Here is a 17,108-nt window from a genome sequence, read left to right as displayed (position 1 = left end):
ACAGTAATATTAACAGTTATGACTACCAATACAGGCGAAAGGGAGCGTAAATTTCCTCCTATTTTCGGTAGTATGAAAACGCGGGCTTCCGACTGCAGAGGTTCATTTTTAGTTCATTGCTGTTTATATATTTAAATTACTCTAATATTTACCTTACTTACTTACCACTTCTACGGAGTTCACTGCCAATCCACAAGTTGCATTGGCCACCCATATTTCAACCTTCTCCCTTTTCGTGACGGGTGCTAATCGATTTGGTAGCAATATTAACACCTGGGCCAGGCTGCCATAACTTAATTGCCTAGTTGACATCATTTTACGCATGCACACACACCATGTACTTTTAATTGCACATCATCAACAGCTGGAGGAAAAAAACGGCGTATGCATAAATTATACACCAAGCGTATAGTTTTCATTTAATATTTTTTCCAAACCAGTTTCCCGACCAACACTCTAATGCTGGGTGAATTCGATTGGATGTGTCAACAAATTTTCGAGCTATCAAATTAAAGGCTGGCGAATTTCGCATTTCGAATGGAATTCCGATTCGCAATTGGAAGGGAAATGGCCACAAAACGGTCACAAAGTGTTCACATCTGGGTGACAGGACCATTGTTCTAGCTTCGAATTGAAAATGCAGCGTTTGAGTTTTTTTTTGGTTTTTTTACACTTTTATTGAATTCATATTTGGTTTTTGTGATCGAATCTCTCGTTTTTCGGTTCAAATTGCATGGTTCTGACTGTCTGTGTGTGTTGGTGTATCTGTGTGTGTCCGCTTTGTGAGCGTGTGAGTGTGGTCTGGTAATTACCTTCGTTAATCTGTTCTTAGACCTATGCAATTTAATCCCTTACTTTTGTTCCACTTGATGGTAGGATCCCATTCGCTTACCCTTTCCGTAATTATAGTTATTATGAATTGTAATATTTCAAAGTGTCCCGTTCAATTGGAACAACACACATATTTTCCATTGAATTCGGCATTTTTCTTATTTAACCACATTAAAATTGTTTGCTTTTGACGCCATTGTTTATGCTTAAAATTGTATTTAACATATTTACTTTAAAATTGTTTTTGCTCTCCGCGCACTTTCTGTTTACTTTTTCCTTTAATTAACTCTACCACGAAAACAACAAAACACAAAATGTTCAAAAAAAGACTCACAAAGAAAAGAAAACAACGGAAAAAAAGAGCTTCATAAAATTAATATACACATATCGAACGAACATAATAATGGGGTCAACACATTTTTAATTATCGCTTATCATTTACATATTTATATCGGTTTCATTCAATTACAATATACCATATATTCATAGGTTTAGCATCTGCAACATGGACTTTATTTCACCTTATTTTATACATAGAAATTGTCGTTTCTTTTTTATTCATTAAATTTTTTTCCATTTTTCATTTTTCATTTTGCTATTTGCCTTTGCTCTATTTAAGTTCTGGTTTCGGTTTGATATTGAATTACATTCAATTTGCTTATAAACATTTAAACACTCCTTTTAAGTTTGGCTTAGACTAGTGCATGCGGATAGATGGAGAGGAAAATCAAAATACTGGCAGATACATTTACAAATACATTTGAATACACTTGAAATGCGGTTGCAGCTCCCTGCAAAGGGGAATCTTCCGGCGTTGTAACTTTGACTTTGTTTGGGACTGGGATTTTTTAGGGATGAGTCTGATATTGATCCTTGGACTTGACATATTGGCCTTTGAAAGGAGCTTTGCAACATTCAAAAGATTCGAGGGGTCTCTTGATTTTCATGTCTTTTTCTGAATGTTTTGGTCTTTATTCGGGGGTCTCATATATCATTTTTAACTTGCTAAACGTCATCACATTCATAAAATATATCCATTCTGTTTTCGTTTCCTGTCCTCCCTCCTCCTCATTATAGTTATACATACTAAGTGGTACCATCGTATTCGTATTCATATCCATTTAATTACGTTTAGTACGGAGAGTATTCTGAATATTATCTTTTGTTTTTCATTTGGAGCGAAAACGTATGAAGAGTTTCCAGTGCATGGGTCACGCATGGACTTCTAGGGGCTGGGAGTGGGATAGGGTTAGACCCTGTCTCTGGGGTGGGATCGCGGATTCTGATTCTGTTTTATTTCATGTTCCAGTGTTTCTCTATCTTTCCACTAGCTTGGCTTAAACTTTCCGATCTTATGTGTCTGTGACTGTTGTTTTTCTTTTTTTTATTTTTTTGGTTTTTGCTTGAGAGGAGAGTCTGCTAGAGAGTTATAGAGAAATAGAGAGAGATAGAGATAGATAGAGAGAGACACTTAAATACTCGAGTTGAATTAGCAATACGCTTTATTGGATAGTTGTTAGTTCTCTATTTCAATATCTGCTCTCGATGGCATGTTCATTTGCGATTTCGTTTCGTTTTGCCAAACAAACAACAATAATTAATATCGCTTAGGCCCTAAACACATCAAAAATGCCCTATTTGTAGGTAGAGATTATTCTGATCTGATATATGGGAGTAGGCAAAAAAAAAACAAAAAAATATCCATAGACTAATTATGCTGATTTGCTTTGTATGTACACGTTTAATCCAACAATCAATCGCTAATCCTAGCCCTCATCCATCCGTTTTAGCTACTTTTTCTCCACTTTCTCCCTCGCATTTCGCTTACATTTTACTATAGTCTTGAACTTACGCTAGTTTACAAAAAAAATTCTTTATCATACTTAGGCTTGCCTCGAATCGCAAGGGGTTTCCCATCAAAACTTCTCTCTGCTATTTATTTATAATATGTTTAGACACCTATAGCTTATCCTTGTACTAGAGAAAGTGTTCTTCTTGTCGGTGTGTGTGTGTGTATGTCGGTGTGTCAAAGTTGGAAAGCATCAAAAATAAAAGCTGAATAGATGAATTCATACATACTCGACATTTCCCCCTACCGTTTGCTTGGCGATGGAAGAGAAGTCCCAGGTGAGTTGCTTTATTTACAGGGTGTGTTTGGTGTGGCTCTTTGCTTATGTAGTTATTTTTACCTGCCCCCAAGAACCTGGCCAACTTGACCCAACCGTTTACGAAAATCATCTGCTTACCTCCCGCCTACTTCGTTTCAATACTCTCTTCAATCGGAATTTTCCTTGGAGCCCATAGTTTGGCTCCTTTTCGTGTACCCCACAGCGTTATCTATCTTTGGTTAGCTTTAGAAAAATCTGATAAATATATGTTTTAGTTTTCTGTTTTTGTGGGCCAAGTCTGGCTGCTTAATTTAGTGATAACAGGACAAGCGCTCCAGCCCGCTCACGAAAGTCCAGGGGCGGCGGAGGGAAGAGCCCGCAGGTGGGACAAGAGCAGGATGGAACCGGAAACCGGAAACGGGAAACAGGAAATGGTGAAACGGATGGGGAAAGGAACAACTGAGGACTGAAGACCAGGGGAGCGGGATCTTAACAGAGGGGCGAGCAGAGGGGGGGCAAGAGGATCAACCTAAAATGCGACTCCTGTTGGCAATTCGGCAGCGTTTCCGGTTCCCGATTCCTGGAAGAGCTATGTCCCGGGCACCGGTCTCCTCCCGAATCCCCTGCGGCACAGGTCCCCCTCCTCCCGCTGCAGATCCTGGCTGATCCTGGCGCTTCGTTGTCCTTCGCTGGCCGTGTCCTGGGTGGCGGAGCTGCTGTGGTGGTGGGCGATCCTTAGCGGATCGAGGGGCGTGGCCGGGACGAGGGCGGCGGCGGCGGCGGTGACGAGGGCGGAGCAGCAGGCCACCAGCTGCAGGAGCATCAGCGTGCCGCAGGTGAGCAGGACCAGCGGCAGCAGGACCGGCGGCTGGGACGCCGTGGAGTTATTGTTGTTGCCCGTGTGCATGGCCGCCGGATGCTCGCCTGCAACGAAACGGAAACGGAAATGGAAAGGGGAGAGCGATCAGTGGGCAGCGCGTGGAAAGAGGTACACGGTACAGCGACACGAACAGCGAACGGCATTCACATTTAGCTAAAAATTTGTTTTATTGCTTCCTTTTATCCCTTTGTAATTTTCAAAGTCCCCATTTATTTATACATGCCTTTTATGGAACAACATTTTATTTGCACTCCCCCTAAATCCTTTTTTAATATTCAAAGTCCCCGAAATATTTATTTGCACCGACGAATATTTGTTTTCAATCCATTTTTAATTTAGAAAATCCCAAGCCGGTTTATTTTTATGTCTTTCTTCAAGGATAAAATGTATGCAATACTAACTACTTTCAAAATCCCCAAAAACATTCCCTTTTCCATTTGGTAGCAGAATATTTACTTTCTTCTTGCTAACATAATAATTTTAATTTACTTGAAAATTAAATTGATTTTTACAACTTGTTTATTTAAGACCTTCCGCTGCGTTTTTAAAATGAACCCAATCATTAACATAGTTGTCCAAATTAAATTCACAACAAATGGTAAGAGGAAAAACCCTTTCAACGTGCAGTAGAAATTCGCCTGAATTCGGCAAAGGCCCCAGCAGCGATTGATGTACTAGCGAACCCAGTCGAGCAGCCAAGTAAGCAGCAAATAAATTTCCCCGAAAATGTTATTCAGATAGTTGGAAAACAATCAACAGCCCGGACGCGATGGCAATCGCCGCAGACCAATAAAAGCGAGCGCAAGAAGTTAATTTGGAAGTGGACTGCACTGCACTGGAGCCGAGAGCCCATCTCGCAGATCCACTAAAATACATTGATTCGCGACGAGATGAGCGGCCAGTGGAGTGGCGGGGAGTGGCGGCGAGGGGCGGACCTGGGCCTGCAGCTGGATCCGTGGCTGGATATGAATCTGCATCTGCTACACTGCCAGTGGCCCCCCTGGAAAATCCAGAAGCTTTATTGCCTATTAACTTAATTGCCGGCAATAAAAACGCCAAGACTGGCTAAAAAAGGCAGCAAAAAACAAGAGCAGCGTTCAAAAACTGCCCAACTACTTGGCGGCACTCGACTAGATGGGTGGTTTTCGGGCGCCTTTGCCTGGAAGGTGGTGCGGATGCTCCGGGTGGTCGGGGGCCCAGTTGGCAGAAATGCGCGAGAGTCTGTCGTCGGGGCGGATGCCGCTGCCATGGCTCCTATAGCATCCATAGTCTCCATAGCCTCCATAGCTTCTGTAGCTTCTGCAGCTTCAATTATCATGCATCGTTCGTCCTTTACGAGTTCGTTGATGCCCATCATGAGCTGTTACTTAAGAGTCCGTCTGCGTCTGTGTCTGCGTGCGTATCTGTGTGCTCCCGCCCGAATGTGCGTGCGAGTGCGCCAGTGTGTGTGACTGGGCCGCACTGTGGCGCTAATACACCTAGTGAAAGCACTTTCTCCTCGCGCTGAATGCTGATTAACGCGGGTAATAAATTCGCGAAATTCGGAAGAGAGTTACGACTGCAGCAGCAGACAATTGATCATTACTCGGAAATGTTTTTCAAGGGGGAAATCTTTTGTTCACTAAAATGGACAAGCAACGGCATCTAAACTGTTTGAAAACCAAGCCAAAAAAACTGATTTAAAACAAACAAAATATTTCACAAAAAAATTTTATACAACTTCTGATTGTAGAAAATAACATAAGTAAATGGAGTTTTGAATAATTGTAGTGCTGTCCAAAAGTATGCAATAATTTGTTTTGTGATATGGTTAAGTGCGGAATGCGACTTTGTGTTTTTTAAAGCATACTTTTAGGCACCTCAATAAGAGATTTCAAAGCTCTTTTGGTTTTTTCTCGACTTTCGAGCATTTCTTTGTTCCAAAAATGTATTCCATGTTCGGGGAATCCCAATCCTCACCACTGTACCCATCCCAACTGTGCTGCCCCACGTGCTTGGAGCATTCCAAAAGTTTTCCACGCCGAATGCTAAACGACAACGCCAATAACTCGGCGCAGAGCGGATCGTCCTGCGTCTCTAATTACTAGCAAAGGCGGAGGGAAAAGGGGGCTCAGCACCATTCCCCCAGTTAATACGGTTTGACATAATTAAGCGTCCTGCGTCCTTTGTCCTCCACACATCCTGCTGCCCGGGAACTTGCAGATGACAATGAATTGTCGCCGATTCGCCAGTCGCCATTCACCATTCGCCACTTATGACAGCCTCAGTCCCCGCTTTGGCTTCGGACTTCTCCTTCGAGTGCGTTAAAAAGCAAGCACTTGCAGATAAAAGCGCCGTAGAAAGTACACTTAATTGGATTGGGGGTCGGATTTGGTGCGGTCCAGTGGCCCATGTTTGCCTCTAGAACTTGGCCTTGTACTTAGACTTCGACTTGGACTTGGACTTGACCACGCCGCTGAGGCAGCAGTTCAATTAATGAAACGACTTTGATGTGCGGCCACAGAGTCGACTTCTGTGTGGCTAGGTGTAATGATCGCCTTAAATGGCCAGGAGTCCGGAAAACAGGACCAGCTCGGGCAAAACAAATAGCTGTAAGCGGCTTTGTTTCAGCTTTGAAGCTGAACGAAATTATCAATAATGCAGCAAGCGGAGGAGGTACACTGGGGGAAAAGTGTAACCAGCTAAGACTGGCATTTGTAGGGCATAATCGGTAATTTCCTTTTCTTCAGGGAAAATATTATTTTAAAAATGTTTTTTAGATCTGGCGTTGTTCAATCTAGGGTGTTTTAAGTTATCCCTCTAATTTTTACCTTTCACGACATGTGTTTTGAGAGTGTACTGCAGCTCAATGCGAGCAGCAAGGACAACAATCGTCGGAAGAAAGGACCCGGAGCCCCTGAACCAGAGGTTAACCCTGATTTCGAGGGGGAATGAAAGCGGGCGAATGAATTCGAGATGACAGTCGAGATGTCGTCGAGACACTGAAATGGAAGCACGCTTCTGTGGAAACCGTAGAATATTAAATTAAATGCTGGATGCATCTGTCCCTCGACTGGCAGTGACTGTGCTTGTTATTGTGCCAGGTAAAATGAGTACAAGAACTCCGTCTTAATGGGAAAATGATTTATATGAGCCCCGGAATTATAAGCTTACAGGGAAGGCCATTTCGCTGCAGGGCAAATTCATTTAATTAGCAGAACTAATATGGAAATAGCCATACTCAAAGGCTTTTATACAAATTACTCTCTTTAAGTGTCCTTAAAAGTGTAGTGATATTTGGTAACATAGTTTCGGGATGCGAAAGTAAGCTGAAATCGAATCCTGCACCACATTGGAGCATGAAATGGAATTCTCAGGACGAGAAAGGGAGCCAAAACTTGCTCGACTTCGGGCTCTTGATTTCTTTACTCATTTGCAAAGACGCCGCTGAAAGCTCATTTACCGACTTAGGTATGCTTCGCCGCTCAAAGAGTTCGACTCCGCCGGAAGGGGAAATAATCCCAGCCCCTGACAGAGGAGGGGGCGTAACCGGAAGGGGGCGCTATCTCTGTTCGCTGGAACTTGAACGCCTTTGTGCCGATTTCAATTTGGCAGCTCTCTCGGTTTTGCTTCAGCGAATAAGTAGCAAATTACATTATTTATAATTACTGTTGAATAAAGATACTTTATTTTTATGGGAACTAATAAAATATTTAAATGAAAAATCAAATAATAAATAACATCCGATAGACCTAATCAAATAATAAATAACATCAGATAGACCTAATCAAATATTATTTAGGCTCTTATTCCTCATCATATATTAATGAAATACTCTAGAAAAATTCCGAAAGAATTACTTTTAAAAGCTATTTTTAACTTGAGGATATTATCAGTGCATGGTGGATTTTCATAAAAAATGTAAATGATATTGTTAAATTAGGACCCTTGACTTTTCTATCAACTAGACTTAGTTCAATATTTATTAGGCTCTTATTTTGAAACACATTTAATCTTTATAGTAAAAAATATAAAAAATAAGAGTTAGATGCCTAGAATAAGAATTAATAAAATTTAATTTGATAATTTTGGTATACTCGTATATTATACTGTTTTTATCCCTCTTTACTATGATAAGATGCTCCCTTCTTGGTGGATTTTCCCGATTCTTTTTCTCCGTGCAGCTTGTCAGATATTTTTATTAAATAATCTACTTGGGGGCGGGGTCTGTGGGTGGCTGGGCGAATTCCCCACCCCCTCCGATTGCCTCCCCGGCATCAATACCCCGCCCTGGGGCGCCCCTCCCCGCAGCGCTGAGCGCAAACAACTTGTGTTAATTACTTAAGTTTCAGCAGTTGTTCCACTTAACAAGTTGCCGCTTCTTCCACACTCTCGGCTGCCTGGGCCGCCTCCATATTGTTGTTATTTTAGTCTAATTCCATGGCGTATTTGTTGTAGCGTGCCGCTTACACGCCAAAGTCATTTGCGCTCAAGTTGTTAAACTTTTTGCTTTGTAAGCGCTTTTTTCCGGCCTCAGCGGAAGCGGCGAACGCTGGGCGGAAGGGCGGCTGGGCGGGGCCGAAAAGGGGGGAGTGGCAGCCAAAGCTTAAGCCAAAGCGGGAAATTCCTACGGCAAAAAGAGCGAGGCGTCTGCGGCATAAACGAGTCAAAACTTGCGCAAATGTTGATGCTCAAAGTTTTTCCCAACTAATTTTCTTTGACTTTCCTTTCCACCATGTGGGTGTGCTTGTGTGTGCGAAAAATTTGAGATATTGGCAACAAATCGAGGAGATCTAACTGGCAGAGCCAAGAGAATCGGACATTTATGGGGCTGCTCCCGAAAAACCCAGATATTAATCAGAGCTAAGCTCTTAATATTTTCTGTGATTTTAGATCGCTATTTTCCTAATAGATTTTGTAAACAATTCAAAAGTTCCTAGAATTCTTTGAAAGGTTTTAAAACATCATGAAAAAATGTCCTGCCTCTCAAACGGAAAATATAAATTGGTAAGAGGCCCTTAGCGGGATATTGCTCAAAGTTTTATTTTCAGTTACCCGTTAAGCTCCTTGACATCGAGAAAAGGTGAAGTTCTGCCCAATATTTCATTTGGAAAAGGATTAAATACCCCAAAGGATCAATACCCCAATTGCGAGTAAATACCTGGGGAAATACTAGCAACTTACGTTCCCGGATCGTTAGGCAGCTTATTTCGAAGCGAAATACCACAGCAGCTACTATTTTTGAATATTTAAAAATGTTTCCACCTCCTGTTCGATGGAGCCCGAGGCGAAAAAGCAGATTGCTCATACGCAAAGTTGTCGGCTAATTGTTGGTAAGCACCCCCAGCTATTTCCGCCCCCAAATACCACCGCCCGGCCATCGTCCTGCGAGCTTTTTGGAAAAAGTTGTCGTCAATCACTGGACGCGCTCGTCTGTCAAATAAAGCCAAACAAGCTTAGTTGACTTTTGGGCGCCGCACATTTGTCTTGCTGTGCCGGGCCATTCGCAGAGCGACCCCTGACCCACTAGCCCCCCTGGCCAACTAGCCCCAGCACTGGAAAAAATCTGTCAGGGGCAAAGCAGTATTAGGATTTATAACCGAAAATCAAAAGATCCATTAAATAGATCCATAAAAGTTATTCTATATATTTATATATATTTTTTTAACTTCCTCTTTTCAAAGCTGATTTTTTATTTTAAGTAGTTACTAGAGTCTTTTTTTTATTAGACAAAAATATAACATAATATTCCATATTTGTTATTTTTAAAATATTTATTTACTGAACTTTATATAATGGCCATTATAATATAAGTTGATATCAACTACCGTATTAAGCAAGTAAAGAAAAACTATTAAATCAAGACTCCTATAACTATACCTATATCTGAAAGAGTAAGCATCTATCAGATTTATTATTTGATTTTTCATTTAATTTTCTCAAAAACAGTATATTTTTCAAAGTGCTATTACTTAGTAGATCCGTGGGCTTGCTACTATACTGGATCCAAGCTCCCGCTACTGTATCTCCCCCTCAGCTGGCAAGCTGCCCCCGTTTCTCCCGGTGCACCCACGGCAAGGACAACACTCATATTTAGGTAAGGCAAAGCGTTTTGCATACCGGGCTACTCACCATCGACGATATGCACGCGCACCGTGCTCGGATTGGCGTTGGAGGGGGTGCATGTGTAGAGTCCCGAGTCCTGGGTGATGGCCTTCTGCACCAGGAGCCGGCTGGTGGTCAGCACACCTTTCTCGGTGACTAATGATATGCCGCCGCGAGGTGAATCGAAATTTATGATCTGAAATAAATAACGCCGGCAAACAGCTTAAGTGCCAGGACACACAAATTTTTTTGCGAGGTTGTTACATTCCCAGTTGTTGTGGCCCCGGCTTTTGTATGTGGCTCTGTTCCTTCTCGGGACGCTGGGCCCCTGGCAAGCTCATGTTAGTTAAATTTTTATTAATGACATCGTGTTAGTCAAGCCAGCTCCAAAGCCTCGTTGTGCCAGGGAAATCTCTTATTTCGCCAGCAGAACTCCCGAAAATAACGAAACGTAAAAAATACAAACCGGCAACAGAATTTCCTTGACATTTGCACAGAAAAGAATGATTGGGGATTCACGGAAAACAAGGTTTGGTGGCATGAGATTGCGGCTGACCAGGCATTTGGTACCTTAATGGGGCTCTGTTTTTTTTTGGGGGATACGGATCCTGATTTTGCGGTCAACTAGGAGCTGTTTTTTCGCACTTTAAAACTATTTATTATAAGAAGGTGTCGGATTTTACGTGAAAACATTTGAAATAAGAGAGAAATATATAGATAAATCGAGTTATGGGACTTTAAAAGGAGGCCTTTTTTTCACAAAAGTCAAAATATTTTTTAAACTATTATTTCTGGACTGACTACAAGACAATTTTAAATTAAACTTGAAACGTCTTACATTTATTTTTGTAATCCTAAAGGTCCTGACGTTTTTCCGGCCAACTCTTAGCCCGGCGATAAGAGACACATAGTGTGACAGCTTCGTTTCTGATAGTTGCGATATGAGGCGGGCCTCTGGGTACTCCCCGGGGAGTGGGTAGTTATCGCTTAGAAGTTTGTACCTTCAAGAACATGGCCAGAACTAATAATCGTAAAAAAGCAAGAAGTCAGCCGCAGGGAGGACCCTTGTCAAGCGTAATTATTGATGCGACTGCTGGGCTCTATTACGGCCGGATTATATAGGTGTACTTGGGGACAGCCATGAATATGAATGTAAATATAAGTATAAGTATATGGGGGATATGGTATATAGAGTGCTCGGCAGACACGTGCACATGTCAAGTGGTCTCGTTGCGGTTTTTGTGATTTTGTGATGGGTTTTCGAGGGGGATTTGTGGGCTCACCTCGCGGTTGTGCGACCAAATGACGGTTGGCGGCGGTTCCGGTGCGAATTTCACAATGCAAGTCAAATTGATGGTGGATCCCCGGTTGATGTGCAGCTCGGGGCCGCCGATGATGTCGGTGACGGGCTCTGGGAAAGGGGGAAAAGACAAAAAAGGCGCAGGATGAGCAACGTACGGGCAAAATCATTGCATAAGCTGGGGCGCACACACAAAACGGCGCATAAAACATTTTAAAAGCTCATTTCGCTTAAGCCCGAGCCACAATAAAAGTAAAAAACAAAAGTACCCACACACTCAGAGAGCAGGCAAAGGGCCAAGGACGTTCGAAGTCCTCCCGAGCCTGTTTAAGAAAGTTTATCTACCGTTGCGTTAAATTGTTTTCTTTCCTGCTGCGTAACCAGAGCGTATGTTCCGACCCCCTGAAAACTCCCAATACCCCCAGTCCCCCTGAAAAAAAAACTGTGTGTATTTGACATCTACACATTTGTTTACTTTCTTATTCATCGTAAAACAATTTCTGACTTTCGAGAGCCAGAAGAACCGGGCGGAAAAAGAACACACAGCAGTCCGGGCATGGAGAAGGCAAAAAGTGAGCTGGGATAAATGCAAAGTGACAGTGGAAGAGGGGAAAGAAAGCAAAGAAAGTGGGCCGGAGAACAACAGAAATCTCAAATTCAAATGCTGGCCAAAGTAAACAACAAATTGTGTCATTAGTTCAAGGACATTGATTGAAATCTCGGTTGGCCGTAACTAAAATTGGAAATTTTTAACTTGCCCCCTGCTAGGCCCCCCCTCAGACACTTTCGTAAATGCTGTAGGTGCAGTGAGCGAAAATGCAGGCGTGTTTGAAAAATTACAAGCCAATGGATCAGGCGAAACATAAAAGAAAGGGAAAAATAATTAAAGTTTTGTTTATTTAGGAGTGGCATTGAACTATAATTTTAAAGATATAAGTTTTAAGTAGTATAAAAAATATGTTTAAAATTTTTATATTTATTAGTTATTTGTGCTAAACAATAAAATATGACAGCCTTAAAAATAAAATAATATATATATCAAAGGTAATTTTGATTACTTTGTGGCTCAACAATCGCTTTATTATTGTATTTAAGTGAAATATAGAAGATTATTACTTCTTGTTAAATATTATATATCCCTAACTCAGGTATTAGGTTTTATAAAAATTCTTCGTGTTTTTTTTCAGTGCAAGGAGAAGCTTTCCTTGTTCGTTTTCCTTTGTTTAATGCTAATAAATTGGGATTTCTTTGCTGCTGCTTCCGCCCCCTTTCTCGCCCGCCGCCATTTTGGGAAGCAGCAAAATGGCTGCTTTAGCGCTTCCGGTTCTCGAGCAACTTTCGCCGCAGTGCGAGTGTGTGTGTGAAAGTGCAGTTACTGTTGTCGGCTAACGGTAATGTGCTCTCTCGGCAGAAAACGCCGCTAAAGGTTAGTGAAAGTTATGTACTGCCAAATGGCTGCCCCCCGCCGCAGAGCGAAGAAAGTGGGCGGCGGAGAAGTGGCAGAGTGGGCGTGTTCTTTCCTACTACACTATTCTCCGTGTTATGCCCCATTTTCGTGTGCAGCGCGCTCGTATCTCTCCATCTCCATCTGAAGTTCTTTATGCCGCGCAGCCTCCTCCCCGCTGTGCTTCCCCCCGCCCACCTGCCACAGATTTGATCTCCGGCTGCCCGGTCAACCTGAAGTGGGTTTTGCCCGAAAAACTTCACCTGCATCTGCATTTCCGGCTGGGATTTCACTTGGAGGGGTTCCTGGGCAAGGGCCTCGCGAGTGCCATAAGCGAAAAGTTAGTAAAATGGAACATTCTGGAGGGGATTCGGGGAGACTAACTTGCTGCAACAAAATGGTCTTTTATGGTTATTAGCTAAAGATTTGAAAAGCTTTTTCAAAAAAACGTATCTCGTGGCTGCACTACCAAATCTAGTGATTAAAACTCACCAAAATATCTCTCCAATAAGGCAAGGCAATCTTAGCTTTGCCCTGCCATCGTTTAGTCTAATTGCTATTATTATTTTTCCGAAATGCAAATCTCTTGTAAAAGGCCTTGGCTCTCGGGGCAACTTGTTGAGGGTAGTTTCTCCTGCATTTCGAAGTGTCACCCCGGTCTGGAAAGTTTTCGCCTGCTGAAATATTCAGGCGACCAAAGAATTGTTTTCAATACGTGTCGGTACCTTGCATAAATTCCCTCCCTGCACTACCCCATTTACTTGGCCTGCCTCGGCCGACGGCCTTTATGGCAATTTAAACTTTGCCGTTCGCAGCACATTAAACTTATTGATCCAAAACCGGTTCGGGGCGGCGAAGGCAGCCCAGCGGAATGCGGCCGGAGCCTTTAAGAACAATGCCCAAAAGGACACGGACGGAGGCGGCGGCGTAGGAAATTGCGGGTCATTCGGCACATGTGGGCGCTGTGTGTGTGGGCGTGGCTTGCGTGTGTGTGTGTGCGGCGAGTTAATATTAAAACAAATATTACGCATACGACACGGGGGAGCAGCTGGAAATCATCAAACGCTTTCGCATTGTGTGGGGGTGTGGCGCCAAGAAGTATGCAGCAGGTTTATTATTTATGCCATTCATGCGGCGGAACATTCAAATAACCCGCCGTATCGGGATCCCAGCACCCCACATCGCACAGCCCACATCCTCGCACATTCCATCAGTCCCGGGAGGAATTTATGACCTTTTTACTTTTAATTTGGACAAGATGGAGGGGGCGATATCCGGAGGAGAATGCCATGCGAGACGGCGCTCGGTCATGCGCTCCTTGGAGCATTCCGAACGGATTATCTTTGGTGATTTTTAGCCCCCTATAACATGCCGCCCTATCCCCTCGCCATCGCCACTCACCGACTCAATTACCAGCCGAATTGGACTCTCAGAACTACACACCAGCGGTCAGCAAAGGAGTTTTTGCCATGGAAACCAATGAAATACTAGTATAGCTATATCAAATAACCAAAAAGGTCTTATAGATACAACCAGAAATGGATGAATGCACAAGTGAAGGTATTTAATTACTGGTAAATACGTGGTAATGATAAGTTGCTTTTATAAGTATTATTTGTGTGAACGGTGCCTAAGATAGTATATACCGAAAAGTCTAGGATCAGGAAACACTAGTTTTTGGTAGTGTTACCAGATACCGTTGAAGGATTTAGTCGATCTCAAGAGCAGAACATCTGAAAAACTGTTTAACTTATAATTTGCTATATAAAATATATCAAATATATATATATATTTCTGTAAATAAAACCAATTAATCATTGATTGATGATTTACAGGCCAACCTTTGAAAAATCTAAAAAAAAATACTAAATTTAGTTTTTATTTCTGTTACCGAGGACACAAGAAGGCCATATCATTTTGACCCCCACTGTTTCTACCTTGGCCTGCTCCAAGTGCGTGACCAAACTGCAAACGCCAATGGCTGAGATGGAGATGGGAGGTCCCGGGACAGACAGTCTAATCCAAGGGACTGGGCAGCAACTCCAGCTCATTAATCAACGTAATTTGGAGTCTTTGGGAGTGTAAACGGCGCTTATGAATGATTCATGGCCCCCTCGGTATCTCCCCCTCCGCACTTCGATCCGGAAATTCGGCTGCTCTTATCGAATTAGTTGCTGCATTTGCGCCTTGCACTTTGATTAATCGCCATGTCAACATTTGAGCCTAATTTGCAACTTTTATGCCGGGGCTTTCGAATGTGATTTATGGCCGAAAGGCAAACACCGAATTGGCCGAGAGACACACACTCACATATGGCGCAACAGCCCCTAAATTTAAAGGGCCCAGTGTGCTGCTGCGTGTGTGGCCGCCTGTCACTTAAAGGCATGTAAATCAAATAATAAATTTCAATAAAAAGACAAATAAAACCTATCAAACGTGCATGTGCCCAAAAATGATTCCCAGAAAGGTCGCCTTCGGGACCGGCCGCCCACTTGGGATCCTGGTTGTTTACAAGCCGATTTTTAATGCCTGCCGAAAAACATTCGATATTTGATATGTTGTGAGCTGTCTAGGACCTCTTCAAGGAATATCAATTTTTTTTTATCCCAATAATATAATGGACATTTCACTCAAATCACTCAATCCAGGGCAGGTTAGAAAATGTATTTGCAAACACATGACAGCCTTTTAACAATACATATGCCCACTTGTTTTGATCGTTAAATTAAATGACTAAAGCTTCAGCTTCCAGCTCTCAAATAATTTATTAAATATTTTCTGTCAGCGCCAAAGCCTTCTAATTAAGCACTACATACGGTGTAAACTCGCTCTGTCTGGCAGCTGAAAAAAAGCCCCTGGCAATCCCTAATCCGAGCCATAAAAGTGTCACCATTTCGGTGTGGATTTTTATATGTTTTCGTTGCTGCCATAAAGGTTAACGTAATGCCGCCTATAACAACACACAAGCACCCACTTAGAGGAACTTTTGGGGCCGGGGCACGCCCATTTTGCGAAACTGAAACACTGAGATGGCAAAGGCTTACACGCTCATAAACCTTTATGCGTTTTCAATTGAATTGTCCCGAAGTTCTGGGCGGATCTCGACCTTCATTTTTTCTTCCCATTGGCTGTGGGTAATAAAATTTGTCGCCGTTGTCGCCATTGTTCTACGAGGAGCGATTTTATGATACCGTCGACATATTTCAACTTGGCAGCCAGAAAGAGCGCTCAGCTCGGCCAAGCGATACCGATTTAAGAGTTTTTGATCAGCAAAAAATATGATGTCGTAATATACACGGAAAACAATTCAATATTTTTGTTTTATTATAAAGAATAGCGTTTCCTAACTTTCCTCCATGTCAAATTCTCTCTCAAATCAAAAAAGAGAGAAATTAATCTTGATAAGAGCGAGACAGCAGTACTCTTTCTCTCCGTAACAGAAAAAGAGCGAAAGAAACAAGATGGCGACCAGTACTATTTCGAGTGACAATCGAACTTGAAATGATAGTGAGTCTCAACGATATGATGATGATATTTAATACATTTTTTGCCTGTGCAGTTGAAAAGTCAGTGAAGCTGACACAAAAGAATACGACCTCCCTGGTTCCGAATAGTTGAGGGCTTAAAGGCGCGATAACTTTGCAGTTTGAGCTAAATTGAGATGGAAAATGGTAAATTGGTCCCTCGGCAAGGCGCAACAAGCTCTTTGGCGGCCAACAATGGGACAAAACGACGAATCGACAATGGGACAATGCGATGGCTGCCACGGTCGGTGGCACGTACACGGTTCGCCAGTTCAATAGTTGATTGGGCGATGGCTTATGAACTTGCCCCGACACATGCATACGTACACATACAAATGCGAATGGCGAATTGCAAAATCGACTTTTGTCCGTTGATTGACTCCGCCTGTCCGAACAAACGGGACAAAAGGCAGAGCCGGCAAACAGCTTGCAGTTGACAGGATGCAGAGCCAGAATCTATCAGCCGTGCATTATAAATTCAATATGCACCGCACACGCACTGGCACCCGAGCTGCATGCATGCATATTATATGGCGCTGGAATAACTGATGAACTCGATCCGTTTCGCTTCGCCTCGGTTCGAATTGAAACGATTTGGCTGGACGAGGAGTCATTGCCCATTTGGTAATCATCGAGAGCTGTCGGCGCACGGAATTGTTATGTGATTATGGCCCCGGGGCAAGAGCTGGCCAATTTAAGCCCTGCTCTTGTGTTGTTGACTAATCATTCTGTTTCGCATTGCCCACACATTGGAAAATGCATGTAACTGACAGGGGTGCCCGAAAGTAGGCAACATAAGGCTGAAAAGTTCAAATGCTATTTCGTACTGCATACTTTTAGACCGCGTTATAAGTGGTTTTAAATTCACTTTTTTTTTTTACTTGTTCAAAACATATTTTATCGACCTACAATTTTTTTATACATTTCCTAGACTTTG

General features: G+C 42.6%; 1 protein-coding gene across 5 annotated transcripts in view; it reads right to left on the bottom strand.

The window, feature by feature from the left end:
• Positions 1–649: 649 nt before the first annotated feature.
• The window catches only part of LOC108025875 (zwei Ig domain protein zig-8), a 163,749-nt gene continuing 147,290 nt past the window's right edge, over positions 650–17,108 (bottom strand). For 4 of the 5 annotated variants that reach the window (XM_050887230.1, XM_050887240.1, XM_050887235.1 and 1 more), the window contains 3 exons: positions 11,187–11,314; positions 9,931–10,099; positions 650–3,863 (listed from right to left, as the gene is read on the bottom strand). In XM_050887230.1, coding sequence (XP_050743187.1) covers positions 3,529–3,863; positions 9,931–10,099; positions 11,187–11,314 — 632 coding nt within the window. In that variant the 3' untranslated portion in view covers positions 650–3,528. Of the gene's footprint in view, positions 3,864–9,922; positions 10,100–11,186; positions 11,315–17,108 lie in introns of those variants that run through there. The other variant, XM_050887242.1, reaches the window with a different exon arrangement.

This window comes from Drosophila biarmipes, chromosome X (assembly GCF_025231255.1).
Source record: "Drosophila biarmipes strain raj3 chromosome X, RU_DBia_V1.1, whole genome shotgun sequence".
In the NCBI taxonomy this organism is placed as follows: Eukaryota; Metazoa; Arthropoda; class Insecta; order Diptera; family Drosophilidae; genus Drosophila; species Drosophila biarmipes.
The sequence above is the reverse complement of the archived record's forward strand: the minus strand, read 5'-3'. Positions and strand labels throughout refer to the sequence as shown.